Here is a 13,726-nt window from a genome sequence, read left to right as displayed (position 1 = left end):
TGCAGACGCGCCGACGCGCTTCACGGGCGCATTGGCCTGCAATGCTCGCCGACGATCAACATCCTGGCTATTGTGAGTCCTTCTCCCGCCGCCGTCCTTTGTCTTACAGCCTTCGTCGCGACCAGCTTTCTCATGAACTCATAGCGCTGCCGCCTCCCTCATATCTGTCCACCCACGAACATGCCCGGGATCACCATACATACCTCCCTCATTGCACTCGCGCCCCGGTGACCCTCTCATCTGCCCCCTCTGTGACAAGCTCTTACCGACGTTCACTCATGTCTGGTACACGTTGAACGAGTCCTCGTATCTGTCCTTGACACGGACGACCTAGAAACGGAAAGTGTATCATCGGCCCCGACATCTGTTCAAACAGTGAGTCGTACCCCTTGTCGCCTGCGAATACTGCACTAAGTGCGACGAATGAACTCAGGGTCATCGGTCGTTGCGATCTCCTCCTCTATCCACGAGTCTCCTTCACGCTTCGGGGTCTCTCCCTTCTCCACCAAATCCGTACCATGGACGCTCGGTACCCTTCCACGGGAATCGGCCCCCTCCCCGTCGAACTTCTCACCGAGGTCTTCACGATCCACTACGCGATGTCGCCACTCGTTCACGCAGGGGATCTCAAATATGTCCGCCGTACGCCGCTACACACCTCTGACTGGATGAACATCCTCCTCGTCTCCAGAGGTTGGTACGACATCGCTCAAGAAATCTCCAGTCTCTGGTCATCCGTCTCCGTCGGCGGGAACATGGATTGGCCTAGGATATGTCTCTCCCGTGTCCGGCGAATGAAGAAACGAGCAATCGACTTGTACATCCACTGCAAAGCCGACATGGACCCGCCGGACGAGCTCCTAGAGCTCCTGCCCGAACACGCTTCTCGACTACGGTCGCTCACAATGCTCTACGAGTCTAACGACCCGGAGTGGAGTGAAATGCAAGTGTTCCAGTGGGTGGACTTCCAGGTCGATCTTTCAGTTTCCTTCTTCGACGTCACCGAGAGCACCTACGACGTTGGGCTCCCCTTCATTCTCGACGACCTCCAGATCGAACGTCTACCAGAGATCACAGCACTTTCAGTCGACGGCTTGTCCCCTCCTATGAACCCCGATCTCTACGCCCGATTGGAGACTCTGGAGCTGAGGAACATATATGATCAAGGTTCCGACGGGGAGTGGCCTTTCACGTGGCAGCACGTCTTCGACTTTTTTTATTTTTTATTTATTTTTTGTCGTCCTCGTTTAACGCCCTCGAGGGCAGAGCCCTATGGTAGGCGTACAGTACAAAGTCCAAATCTACGCGATCAGGCTGGGTTCACGACTCGGGGGGCAGACATCAACTACACAGATGCCCCGGGGGGCGGGAGAGATGCGGGGGCGATACCCGCGCTAGCCTAGGATGGGCCCCTTGCGGAGGGCAGCCGGTTGAGATGTGTGTAAGGTAAGTATCATATGTACAGTACGTCTTCGACTTCATGTTTCTATGTACAAACCTCCGTCAGCTCAAGATGGACGGCTTCCTCCGTGACTCGCTGTTGAACGACTTTGACAACGATGGGAACGCGGAAGGCCCGATCGTCACTTTTCCACGTCTCGAACACCTCTGGCTCCGCCACGAGGATCGGCTCCACGCGGCCTTCCTCGCGCACCTCAATCTCCCAGCCTTAGTTGAGCTCGGCGTAACCGACGACATCGCCTGCGCCCTCAGCAATAGCGGCATCATGGACCCCTTCTATTACACCCTCGCTGACATGCTTCCACCTTCCACCTCCCTCAACCTCCACGACGCACACCCCGCCCTCCGCAAGCTGGACACCATCCTCCTCTCTTCCACCCTGGACTCCCACGCGCTCCGCCTGTCACAAACGGCAGAACACGCAGAAGCGAGCCCCATGGGTAGCACCGCACGCCCAAGGGTAGACATTGCCCTCGACAAGTCCGGCTCGGACTACTCGCGCGACCGCCAATTTTGGCTCCGGCAGTACAAGCTCGATCGCATCTTCAACGACCTCCTGTCCCCCTGCGTGCGCAAGGCCGGGCACATCACCGCCCGCCTCCCGCTGACGACGCTCGTCCTCGACCTCACCTACGCCCTCGTGCTCCACGCCGCGCCCTGGCGCGCGCTCCTCGCGGCGCTCCCGCTCCTGCGCGCCCTCCGCCTGCAGGGCTTCGGCCGGGAAGCGGACGCGCCCCTCCACGCGCTCGCGCGCCACGATGCGCTGTGCCCGCTGCTCGAGCGCGTGTCAGTCGGGGACGCCCCGTCGCTCGTCGCGGCGGACCACGCGCTCTTCCGGGCGGTCGCGCGGCTCGTCGCGCGCCGCCCGGGCAGGATCGCGGTCGGCCTGCGGGTCGTGCACCGGGATGCGGGGGGGGGGCTCGAGAGGCTGTGGGCGAAGTACGGGCCGGTGATCGAGCGGTGTGCGAGGGGGGCGGTGGCGGTTGTGCGTGTTCGGGTGGAGGACCCGGTGGATCGGGAGGAGAAGGATCTTTGGCCGCTGGTGAGTGATTCTGCGACGTCTGTATGGTGGGGAGTTCGCCGACGTGCACCCGGTGTCGTGCAGTGCCCCGCGCAAGATAGGGTGGCCTGTCAGATGCTGGTGTTTACGGAGCCGGAGATGTTTGGTGCCGATTTGGATGAATATCTTGCGGAGGACGTGGAGACGGGGGATACAGATGGTTCGGATGAAGCGGCAACTGGGTCTGAAGATGGGTCAGGGTCAGAGGATGGTACTGAGGAGGACGAAGAGATGGAGACGGGGGACGAGGACGACTAGCAACAGATCGTCCGCGCTACAACGTGAATGTATGTAAAGGTTTCTGCTTAAACGGCACTGGTCCCCATATTCTTCCAGTCGCGTCTTTGTGTGAGATGTTGACTGGTATGGGCAATTGCAACATGAGAAGGGTAAACGAGTGGGACGAATCGACGCTTCCTATGGGCTTGGGCTGGACGGGCGCTAACGGCGCGGCTTTTGATCCTCAACCACGACGTCGCTGATTCTCCCTGTCCGCGAATCGTATCTTCTACTAACCAAGCTTCTTCCAACGCATACGGCTCAAGTTCAACGAAAGCGCGTGAAAAGTAGTGAGTCGCTCAACTTGTCATTCAACACCTGGTATAGACCATCATGTTGCATCTTCGCTCGCTATTCTCGGCACTGTCAACTGTGCGTATCGCCTAGGGCTTGAGGAATGTCAGACAATCATGAATCAATTCCCCACCGGCATTCCGACGGCTCTCAACAGCAGTCTACTTCTATTATCCAGCACCGGTCATCATTTGTTCACACCCGGCGAATACCCCCAGTCATCCGCGACTTCCCTGCTGAAATCGTTGCCATGATCATAGAGGAACTTTACAAAAACAAAGATCGATAAGGGGACAGATTGGGGAGACTCTTCGTCGGCGTTGACGCTCCGTTCCCCGCTACGCACGTTCGGCTGGTTGAATGTCCTGGGTGTATGCAAGACCTGGTACGATCTCGCCTGCTCGACATCCTCCTTATGGAAAGCTATGCGCCTGGATTACAATGCAGACTGGCTTGACATACGCCTAGCCCGTGCCGGAACACATGCGCCTGTCGATCCGTACATCGAGTGTGACATGAACATCAGTCCCCCATGGGCATCCCTTCACACACTCTCCCGTCGCTCTCCAAATATCCACTCCCTCACGCTCTTACAAGTTTTCCCTGACATCTCGGATCAAGACACTCAAGACTGGGAGCAGTTTCATGGCGTACTCTTCATCAGTGCTCCTCATATCAACGTGCTATTCTACAAAACCCAGCTACCCGCGGAGGATCCGTTTCTCCCCTGCTCTCTTGAAACCGAGCCGCTGCATCAACTCACGACGATGGTAATGCAAGACTCCTAACCACCGGCCAGCGTTGTTTTGTACTCCCGACTGGAGGAACTGGAGTTGAGATATTCCCACAGGACGAAGCTATCTGGCCAGGTATATGGGACGACGTGTTCGACATCCTCTTTCCTTGCACAAGCCTTCAACGTCCTCCAGGTGTACTTGTTGGATGCTGAAGGTACAAGGCCCGAAACCGTCGGCCGACCGGTGATCATCCTACCACGCCTCGAGAGCCTGACTCTCGTCGGTGATAAATGTGTTTTCGTGCATGCAGCCTTCCTCTCCGTCTTTCGTCTCCCGGCCCTCGTCGAACTTTCGATACTCGATGACCTCGATGACCTGATTGATGAGGGTTTCTACGGCAGAGACTCCCAATACACATTTTCCGACATGCTTCCCGAGACCTACAATCGCAACCTCCATGATGGCTTCCCCTCTCTCCGTGGTCTGAACACCATGTCCATCCGTTCCACCCAACTCGTCCATAGCCTCATCCTCCACACACAAGACACCAAAGAGCCACCTGCCCCCAGTGTACCTCCCACGTTTACAACACCAGCCAATGCCAACCCGAGCCCTCTGGTACACTTCGCGATCCAGGAGGTGGACATAGGAGAGAAGGACCCCGGGAAAGTGGAGCACGCGGATCTCTTCGAAAGTCTCACTCCCCTCGCCGTGTGCAGCGCTGCGGCAGTCGTCGCCGGGTTGCCGATCACCGTTCTCACACTTGACATGACCCATACCCTCGTCATATCCGCCGACCCCTGGATGGCGCTCTTCGCCGAGCTTCCCTCGCTCGCCGCTCTGCACATTTCCGGCTTCATGGACCGCAGTGACGTCCTTCGCGCCCTCACGACCGACGGGCGCGCGCGGTGGCGACCGGGCCCGCAGTGTGCCCGTTGCTGACGCGCCTGCGCGTCGGGGGGCCGCACGCGGTAATCACCGCGGAAGATGAGACGTTCTCGACGCTGGAGGAGATGCTCGAGTGGCGTGCAGCACGCGGGGCGGCGCGGATCGAGGAGCTCGAGGTCGGCTTTGTGCACGAGGAGTTCCAGAGCCCGAAGGATCTCGCACGGGCGCAGGCCAAGTATGGTCCGCGGATCGCGCGGCTGGTGGACAGGGCGACGTTCGACCACGCGTCGGCGGGACGCGGACATGGCCGGGACTGGGTGGACCCGCTTGACATGTGTCCGTGGGGTGAGTTCTGTGGCACATCTCGAGTCTGTCATTTTGAAGGCGCGACTGATACATCGTTCGCAGGCCTGGGATTGTAGTCGCGGAACTGGGCAAAGCAACGGTCACGAATCCAAGTCCGAAAAATACGTACTTCTGGGTGGGCGCAAGGGCGAAGGCGCTGTCTTCGTCATGGTGCGCATCCGCGTATTCCGCGTTCTCCCTTAGACATGTACGCGTACTCCCCGCGCGATGCACTATACCCTTACCGAGATATATTCGCCCGTATACGACCCCGTCGCACGACGGAGGACTATCCGACAAAACACCACCCTCTCCTTAAACTGTACGATTCGCGGCTCATAACCCGCCCGCTTCTCTCCCTCGTCCTCATACATGAGCTGTAATTCAAGCTCCATCACGCTTGGGCGGCGCGCGACTGGCAGTAATCCCTCGTCTGCACACACCCCCGGCTCGCTCGCGGCGCAGCGCCTCGTCCTCAGCGAGCTGCGCGAGGACCGTGGCCCCGCGCCCGACGAAGAGCGTGCGTGGGAGCCGCGGCGCGGCGAAGAGTGGACACCAGTCCACGCGTGCGACAGGTCAAGCGAGAGCCTCGTGAGCGGGCGCGCGGGGAGGAGGGAGCTGGCGTTGCCGACGGACGGGGAGAGGCGGGCGCGAAACGTGCGTATGTTGCCCGGATCGTCTCCGCTTTCGCGTCTGTCGAAGGGGCCATCCCTTATGCCACCGTACGTGACGGTCTAATGGGGGGCGCCTGGGGCAGGAATTGCTTGCATCCACGCAGGGAGACCAATGACGGATAAACACCGCCGGTTCCCCAGCATCCCAGTACTCTGAGTACCTCCCTCCGATGAACAAAGCGTGTCTCTCAGTTATGATGATGATTTGTGCGAGCGGGAAAAAACGAATATCTTGGCGAAATAAGGACTCCGCCGCCGTTACGATAGCACTGCGTATAACCCGGGTTAATGTAGGAATGACAAAGGCACAAGGAGAGGATCGGCCTTGGTGGGACGCGGCGCTCTGTACGTACACTGCATGCCACCCCCATGCCACCACGGGCTCATCGCGAGGCCATGGTCCCAGCTGCCTCCACGAAGTTCTTCCTCCCAGCTTGCAACACGGCGAGCGTGTGGGTGAGATGGGAGTCTACAACGGAGGCCAAGCCTCGCCGGGACGGCCTATCCTCGTCGATTCCATCCCATTCGAAAACGGACGGCAGACGCAGGCACGGGAACAACCTGTCCACGTACAGCGCCACGAACACACGCTCGCACGGGGCCGTGTCCCAGAACTCGTCGCAGTCTCGGAGAAGCTTGAGATCGAGGTACGGGAGGCGATGCCCGACGGGACCGGGCAGGCTGGCGGAGGAAGGAGGGAGATTTGCGAGCTCCAAGTTTGAGGCAAATTCGAACTCCTCCAGACGTGGGCAGTGCGCGGCGACGTGTCTCAAGGCGACGAGAGAGGGGAATGTGGGACGAGTCCGTGTGTCCGGTGGGTCCGGGGTGATTGGCAAGTAGTCCAGTTCCCCGTGCCCTTGTCGTATGCGAAGAATGCGAAGGAGCGGCCACGCGGAGGTCATCGTTCCAACGGAGGCGTCGTCGAGTAGGATGAGTGGAGTGAAATGAATGTCGACTGTGGTGAGACGATTCAGCGCAAGCGCGGGTTCAATGACGCAAAAGTCGAGCGACGGGTGTTCGTTGTCGTCGAGACTATAGTATGTATCTTCGAGACCGAACCGCACGGTTAATGATTCAACCGTGCTCGATACGGATGCTAGGGCCCCAGTGGAATGGGGGAGTTGTCGATAAGAGGAATAAGAGGATGGACTGGTGGCATTCCATGGGTCGATGATGCACAATGATAGGGAACGAAGAGGAGGGGAAGCTTCGTGCAAAAAGCGACCCAGAACTTCCGATTTGGCGCAGCGAAACCCGATCTTAAGGACATTCAGGTTGTGGAACCGTTCGCTAAATTGCCCGTAGTCGATTTCGGCCAAGAACAGGGCCTCTGCTAGGTCGAGATGACGCAGAGAAGGTAACTCCACACAGAGTGTGAGAGTCAACGCCAGATCGACGGGACCCATGGTCATGAGGGTGCGGAGTGACTTGAGGTTTCGGATAGGGGCGAGTTGGGCTACTGGATCGTCGGAGAACTCGAACCAATCGCGGATGTCCAACGTCGAAAGATTCGGTGCATCGATCGCGAGGCTTGTGATTGTGTTCAGTAGAAGGTTGCAAACTTCTCCGGATTTGGGAGCGCGTCCACATCGAAGCCCCACGTATTCCAAGGTCGGTGAAATCAAGGCGAGTGGAAAGGGGGAAGGTGACTGGATATCGATCGACCCTAGATGAACAAGATGAGGAAGGATGAGATTGTCACGGCTGTAACGGTAAAAGAAGGACGTCTCCGCCATGTCATCGAGATGGAAATCGTCGAGACGACGAATGAGTCTGGCATAGAGCTCGAAGCGAGCCCATTCCTCGTCTGACGGGTTGGCTGGCAGAACCTACATCGTCGCGGAGTCAGCGACCTCCCACGGAACACTGGCCCCATGATCACCTGTTTGTATCTTGTATCCAGCGTGAATGTAGGGAAAACCTTGAAGAGCTGGTTTATGCTGTAGATATGACGCCATAACCTAGCGAGAGCGACAGCGCTGAGGACCTTGCATGACCGTGCTGCCGCGGCTAGAGCTCGGTTTGCCGAACTCCAAGTATCGTGGAACTCCGAGACTGCGTCTTCTGCACCAGCGTGGTAGAGATGGTCCATGATCATGATAATCAGGTCCTGGCAGCTTACAATACGAGCCGTGGCTGTTCGTAGAACACTCGTCTATGTCTGTGTCAGCTGGTTCCTTTTCAACAATCATCACTCACCCGCTCGTTGCCTGGTATGCGGCTTGAGACGCGCTCCTGTGTTACAGAAGAATCCATGACGAAGAGCTTTGCTGAACGGGGGACTTCCTGCGATTGACTCCCTGCGTTGCGACCGAGGTTGTGGTCAGCTCTAGGGCAAAATCCTCGTGGCGCCGCTGCACCGGGGCCCTTGGCAAGTTGGGAGTCTGTGCGTCACCCTTATGTCACAAACTCCTGAGAGCTGTCACATCACATGAATCACGACCCACGCCGATGATGGCAGTAGAGAAAAATGTAGGTCCGATGGATTCTGCACTAGTGTGCCTCTAGCTACAGTATGCTTTCCAACGCTTCAAATGCATCACGATGTCTCTTTGCCGGTGCTCCTCGCCCAGAGGCGTGTCGGCGTGCACCCTTAGAGTCCTTGCCATTCCTAACACCCGAACAATCTGGATCGATGAGAGGACGAACAAGAAGGGAGCCACGGTGCACGCAGATGTCGTGGAGCGTAGCGCGAATCGCCAAAGTGGCTTTCTTCCTGGGAGGATGAGGGTGTGTACGTCGCTGCCGAGATCCGAAGCAAAGGGTCGACACGCACTGTCGCGAGCTGACTGATGTCGATTTTGCCCGTTTGGTGATACGTCGCGGTGGCCCTCGAGCCTCAAGAACCATCTTACGGCGTCGACCAGATATGACCAGCTGATAGGCAGCAGCCAGGATGGTAACGGTCTTCAGGTGGTCTTCCTCGCCGCCAAAGTCGATGTTGCCCCGGTCTTCTAGTTCCCAGTGTCCACTTGCCGGGTCCGCGAACTCAAACGGCTCGAAGCCGCACACGTATGTTGGGTGATCGGAGTAGCACGTCGCCAGGCCCACAAGCGTTTCCACGACGAGGCCAGAGACAAGTCGTGCTAGCCCGAGCATGTCCGCTAACCAGATTCGCGGTGGGCGATGCCGTCCGGAGCGCGCAGTCCACAGAAGGTGATGAAGACGAGCTGGAAGGACTTTGGCAACCTGATACGTTTGGGTGTCCGAATGACGCCGTAGGACGTAGTAAGCAGGTCACTGGTACGGCGGGGGAATCCCCCGGAGCTCGCCGTGTTCCGCACCCAGGGAGCAAGGGTAGACGAACAGCTCCGCCGAAAGTATAACGAAGAACTTGGTGGCCAGGGCGTTCTCGTCAAAGCGTTTGGTTTGGCAGCCGTAGTACGCAAATACGAGACCAGAGATCAAGAAGTGGTCCTGAGGAGGCTGCGTCAAAAGAGAGTGCATCCGAACATGAACGACAGAGGCTCACTTTCGTGTCCCCTCAGAGCCCCCATCTCCGGTTCCGAAGCGCGAGAGTTTGAACGTCCACTTCAAACTTCCACGTCACCGTTTCAAGGACCGACTTCTGAAATAAATGCAGATACTTCTTCTCCGCCGCGCGGAATGCCCTTTCGTCCTTGAACGCCATAGTCATCTTGAGCGTCTGGAGGGGTGTGCCATGGTGCTTGCGATGCGTAACCACGGCGACCACCTGTATGATCAAGCTGTCGTGGCCTCTGCACGGGGCCCCAATGACGATATGCTGCAAACACGGGCAAGGTTCCCGTTCGCTTTTGAGACGACATCAATGCCCTCAAAACAGGTACGAGATGGCCTGAGAGGCGCAGGTCGGTGAGGTGCACAAAGCCGGTGAAGAGGGGGAAGAAGTCCTTCGAGGCCGTCTCCTGGAACCCGAGGGAAAGGTGGACGATGGTGACGTGCTCGGTGGGGAGGACGCGCGCGGCGTCGCGGAGGTAGCCCGCGGCGGAATGCCGTGCTACATACGTGGCGAGCACAAGGGCACAGGCGTTGTCGTCGTCGGAGTCCGTGGGAGCGCAGAGGTACGCCTTGAGGGTATAGACAGATTCCGAGTCGTCAGTGGAGAGTTTGATGGCGACGGTGGCTTGCAGGAACGGGAAGATGGAGGGGAGCGAACGTGTAGGGACGGTGGAGATCATAGAGGAATAATTGCGGTTGTCGCCGTTGAGTTGCTCCGTAAAGTGCACGCGCGCGATGCTTGGGAGGTGGAGGAAAGATAAAAGCCGCATGTGCATATTCGCTCGCTGATCGAGACGAAGCTTGAGGAGGCGTGGAAGGGTGACCGTCTGCAGGCCGGGAGGGGGAGGGAAGGAATCAAAGTGGCTAATGCACGAGCGAAGGGACAGTGTGACTAGTTTGGTGCACTTCGATAACATCCTGTGGAGATGATCCCAGTCGGACGTCCATGGGACCGCGGAAAGGTCCAAGTGCTCCGATCGCGCATATAGAGACTGGTCCACGGTTGGATCGACGTTGCGAAGGACGAGAATGTGCAGGGGGAGGAAGGAGGGGATCTCAAAGGAGGGGATCCCGAACGCGGGGACGTTGAATCCGACCGGGGTGAGCCATCGTGGACAGGAGAGGGCAAGAACGCGGAGGGGAGGTTGGCTGGATAAAAACGCATGAAGCGCGCCCGACCACGTCTTGCCCATCTCGTCGTGCGACAAGATTCGTAGGCACTGGGCGTGTTCACGAAGAACGCGCAGGAGAGTCGAGGGTGCGTTGGGATCGGCGCTGATGCCGTGGAAGTAGACGTCGAGACAGGGACCGGTCGGCTCCGCGCGCGAGAGGCAGAGCTTGAGCCAGTTGGGGCGGGAAGAGTAGATGTGGATGCAGCGCCAGTACTCGCCTGATGAGCATATGAATCTCCGCCAAAGACTGCATACGGCTAGAAGAGCGGTCCATGCTTTGTGGGCTATTTTCGCGCGGGGGACGAAGCCGTCCGGAGGGATGCCGGCACTGAAGTGGGAAGGGAAGGGATGGGAGGCAGCGTAGACGTAGCTGAAGACTTGGTGAAGCACTTCGAGAGGGAGGGCATGGATGGGGGTCTTCTTGCCTACAAGCTCCCTCAACGTCTCGTTCAGTTCCCCGTCGACCGCCCCTTCTGCGATGTCCAAGCTTTCCGGTGGTTGTGTGAGCGAGCGATGACCCATGCTGCCAAGTGTACGAGATCAGGTAACTAACACATCTCGGTGCGACTGAAGACGCACCTGTGAAAAGGGCCCCGATGAGGCAAACTTAGGGCGAACGTACAATTGATGAGCAATGGGTTCGTTCAACTTCGGGCCCCCGTCGAGATGAAGTGTCGCTACGACGATCTCCGAAGAGAGAGGTGGGCCCGAGGTATGCGTGTCGTAAAGCGATGCAGTGAGTGCACAGTGCAGATGGGAAGGAGTATTTGCGCGACCATGGCCGTTCTGGAAGAGTTGGTCCTTACGGCCGCAGGCGCCCACCGTCGCCGCTTTGTCCATTTACACCACCACTGGCACTCCTCCTCCTCCTCCTCCTCCTCACCCTCTTATGCACGGCATGTCCCATGTGTTTCATTGACATGCGCTCGCCGGTACTCGGCGCACCCCTCTCTCCGACTATACATACAATGCGGCGCCACTAGAACATACGCAACCAGAATACTCTGGAACGACAAGTTTACCACATCTCCCCGAAAATTCGCTACAATGGATTTAAACAGCCCGCATCATCTCGAGACAGACATGCGCAAACCATCCATCACTGCGCACTTCCCGAACTTGGCCCATCGCTCGTCCCCATCGCCGTCCGCCTGTCCCGCCGACGCGGCGCGCTCCCCGGGCCCTCCGCGACGTCGATGTGGAACTGGAGCGTGTCCGCGGCGGACCCGAACCAGCGCGCGTGGCGGGTGAACCAGACACAGAGGAGGTGCCGCCGCACGCGCCCGGCGCGCGGACCCTCGCGCTCGAAGCCGACCGCGTCGAACGCGCGCGCGAGTCCCGGCCAGCGGCCAATGTGGTCCGTCGCACAGTCGTGCTCGTCTGGGGCACGCATGTGTGCGGTGGGGTCGAAGGGCTCGTGTCGTCGACCAGAGAGGAAGTTGACCGTGGCGAAGTGCGGCCCGTGTGGAGAGTGGGACGTGGATGGACTTTGGGGGTCGGAACGTTCGCAGCGGCCGAGGGTGATAGCGATGACGTTCCACCACAGATGGTTGCGGGAGTCGAAGAAGAGCGTGACTGAAGGATTCCCCATCCAAGGCTGTGGTACTTGTTGGACGGCAGTCGTGGATCGGAGCGTGGTCTGCTGCCAGAGGTCGGTGAATCCATTTGTTGATGCGGAGAGCGGCTTTATGAAGAACGGTGGCGCGCACCCAGCGATCTCGCCGATTGGGAGCTCGAGTGAGTCGCTGGACTCAATGCATCGGTAAGGAGGGCGGAGTGGGGTGAGGTAGATGTCGCGAGTCCGCCACTGGTTGTCTGGCGCATTGGCACTGCTCTGGGCCTCAAAGTGGTCTTCTACGATTCGGTGTGTCTCCTCGTTCCAATCGCTCGAGTGCCACGGACAACATCGATATGTTAGGCGTTCATCCTCTGGCGTCCCAATCTGTTCGCGTCGAAGGAGGAGGTAGAGCCGAGCGTCGCGGGAGTCGCAGCAGTACAGGTCGCCCAAGAAGAGATCATTTTCGAGAGCGAGCATGCGTATCCGAACTTGAACGCCTGCTGGGGTAATTCCGTCGAAGCGAGGCGCGTCTAACATGAATACAGTGGAGCTCTAGATGCAGAGACACTTCGATCAGTACAAAATCGTCAAGAGAAGACATGTTACTCGCCGATGCATTTGGAGAGCTAATCACCACTCCACGACCAAGCGTAGCTCCTCTCACTGGTAAGAAGACCCGAGGAGATGATGCCAGCAAATATCCGGAGGTATTCGTGGACGGCGAGTTGTCGACCTTCCAGCTTTCGTCGAGCACCCGCTCGCTGTTGATCGAGCCCCACGCAAGGAGGGAACCGTCCGGCAACGTCTTCATGATCTCCTCCTGCAGCCGATAGAACGCGTTGCGGCCCTCCCCATACAGCGGCGGCATGCTGATCCCGAACAGTCCAAACAGACAGTACGCCTCGTCCTCCACCCGGGTCGTCTCCCGCTCCGCCGCCCACGACATCCGCTCCGCAACGCTCATGTCCGACACATCCTTCTTGAACCGCAGCACCGCGTCCGGCACGCCCGTCGCCTGGCACAGCAGCGGCGCGAGCTCGTACTTGGTCCCCAGCGGCGTCCAGTCCCATGCCATGAAGACGACCACCCGCGGCGCGACGAGCTCCTGCAGCGTCCAGCCGCGTTTGTGCCACCGGCTCGCCGCGAACGCGCGCTCGAGCTCAAAGTCGGCGAGGGGGTCTCCGGGGCCGACGTCGGCGAGGTAGGCGACGCAGACGGAGGCGAGGGCGTAGTAGCGGAACATGGACGTGATCGTCTCCGAGAGCTCCGCGCTGCTCGTCTTGTCGATGCAGCAGGTGTCCGCCCACGCCCACTTGAACCCGCTCTCCTCCGCCTGCTCGAGGAAGGCGCGCATCTTGCTGGACAAGCCGTCGCGGGGGCGGGGAGCACTCACCCGCGCCGGATCCTGCACCTGCTGAAAGGTGTCCTCGTCGCCCTCGCCCTTCTCCGGTCTCCGCCATGTGTGCGAGAGGATCACGTAGCCACCTGGGACGTCTTCGGGTCTACGGAAGTACTTCAGCCGCGCCGTCTTCGTGCTCAGAAGCCACATGCTGAGTACTAAAGGCGCGTGATGGGATGGAGTACGTTTAGCGAACAAAACGCATACGCACCTGGGTGGATCTTGAAGTGCCTCTCCTCCGGCGGTTCCGTTCGCTTTGACACCAAGATCCAGGGGCTAGCCTCTACAGGTTTAATAGAAGGTCAGAAAATAGTCCACCGCAGACGCATATAGTGATGGCGAACACTGGATGACGAGGAAAACTCACATAGATCTATCT

At 58.8% G+C, this 13,726-nt stretch overlaps 4 protein-coding genes across 4 annotated transcripts; 2 read left to right on the top strand and 2 right to left on the bottom strand.

The window, feature by feature from the left end:
- Positions 1 to 518: 518 nt before the first annotated feature.
- Positions 519 to 2,779, top strand: BXZ73DRAFT_82068 (uncharacterized protein; the record flags this gene model as incomplete). Its single annotated transcript, XM_048023636.1, has 3 exons — positions 519 to 1,202; positions 1,508 to 2,503; positions 2,567 to 2,779. The coding sequence occupies 3 exons, from the start codon at positions 519 to 521 to the stop codon at positions 2,777 to 2,779; spliced, it is 1,893 nt and encodes a 630-aa protein (XP_047872073.1).
- Positions 2,780 to 4,323: 1,544 nt separating this feature from the next.
- Positions 4,324 to 5,895, top strand: BXZ73DRAFT_82067 (uncharacterized protein; the record flags this gene model as incomplete). Its single annotated transcript, XM_048023635.1, has 5 exons — positions 4,324 to 4,699; positions 4,759 to 5,053; positions 5,128 to 5,235; positions 5,454 to 5,584; positions 5,843 to 5,895. 5 exons carry the CDS (start codon positions 4,324 to 4,326, stop codon positions 5,893 to 5,895), a joined length of 963 nt encoding a protein of 320 aa, XP_047872072.1.
- Positions 5,896 to 6,121: 226 nt separating this feature from the next.
- On the bottom strand, positions 6,122 to 10,912 carry BXZ73DRAFT_107120 (uncharacterized protein; the record flags this gene model as incomplete). Its single annotated transcript, XM_048016833.1, has 8 exons — positions 6,122 to 7,567; positions 7,621 to 7,893; positions 7,938 to 8,038; positions 8,594 to 8,842; positions 8,890 to 8,978; positions 9,046 to 9,164; positions 9,289 to 9,483; positions 9,548 to 10,912. 8 exons carry the CDS (start codon positions 10,910 to 10,912, stop codon positions 6,122 to 6,124), a joined length of 3,837 nt encoding a protein of 1,278 aa, XP_047872071.1.
- A 1,493-nt stretch (positions 10,913 to 12,405) lies between these two features.
- BXZ73DRAFT_55774 (HET-domain-containing protein) lies at positions 12,406 to 13,497 on the bottom strand (the record flags this gene model as incomplete). The annotated part of the gene is made up of 1 exon (XM_048021392.1): positions 12,406 to 13,497. One exon carries the CDS (start codon positions 13,495 to 13,497, stop codon positions 12,406 to 12,408), a length of 1,092 nt encoding a protein of 363 aa, XP_047872070.1.
- Between the last annotated feature and the right edge of the window lie 229 nt (positions 13,498 to 13,726).

The sequence above is a fragment of the Epithele typhae genome (genome assembly GCF_022376455.1).
Source record: "Epithele typhae strain CBS 203.58 chromosome Unknown BXZ73scaffold_100, whole genome shotgun sequence".
Classification (NCBI taxonomy): domain Eukaryota; kingdom Fungi; phylum Basidiomycota; class Agaricomycetes; order Polyporales; family Epitheliaceae; genus Epithele; species Epithele typhae.
This window is presented reverse-complemented; position numbering and strand designations above follow the sequence as displayed.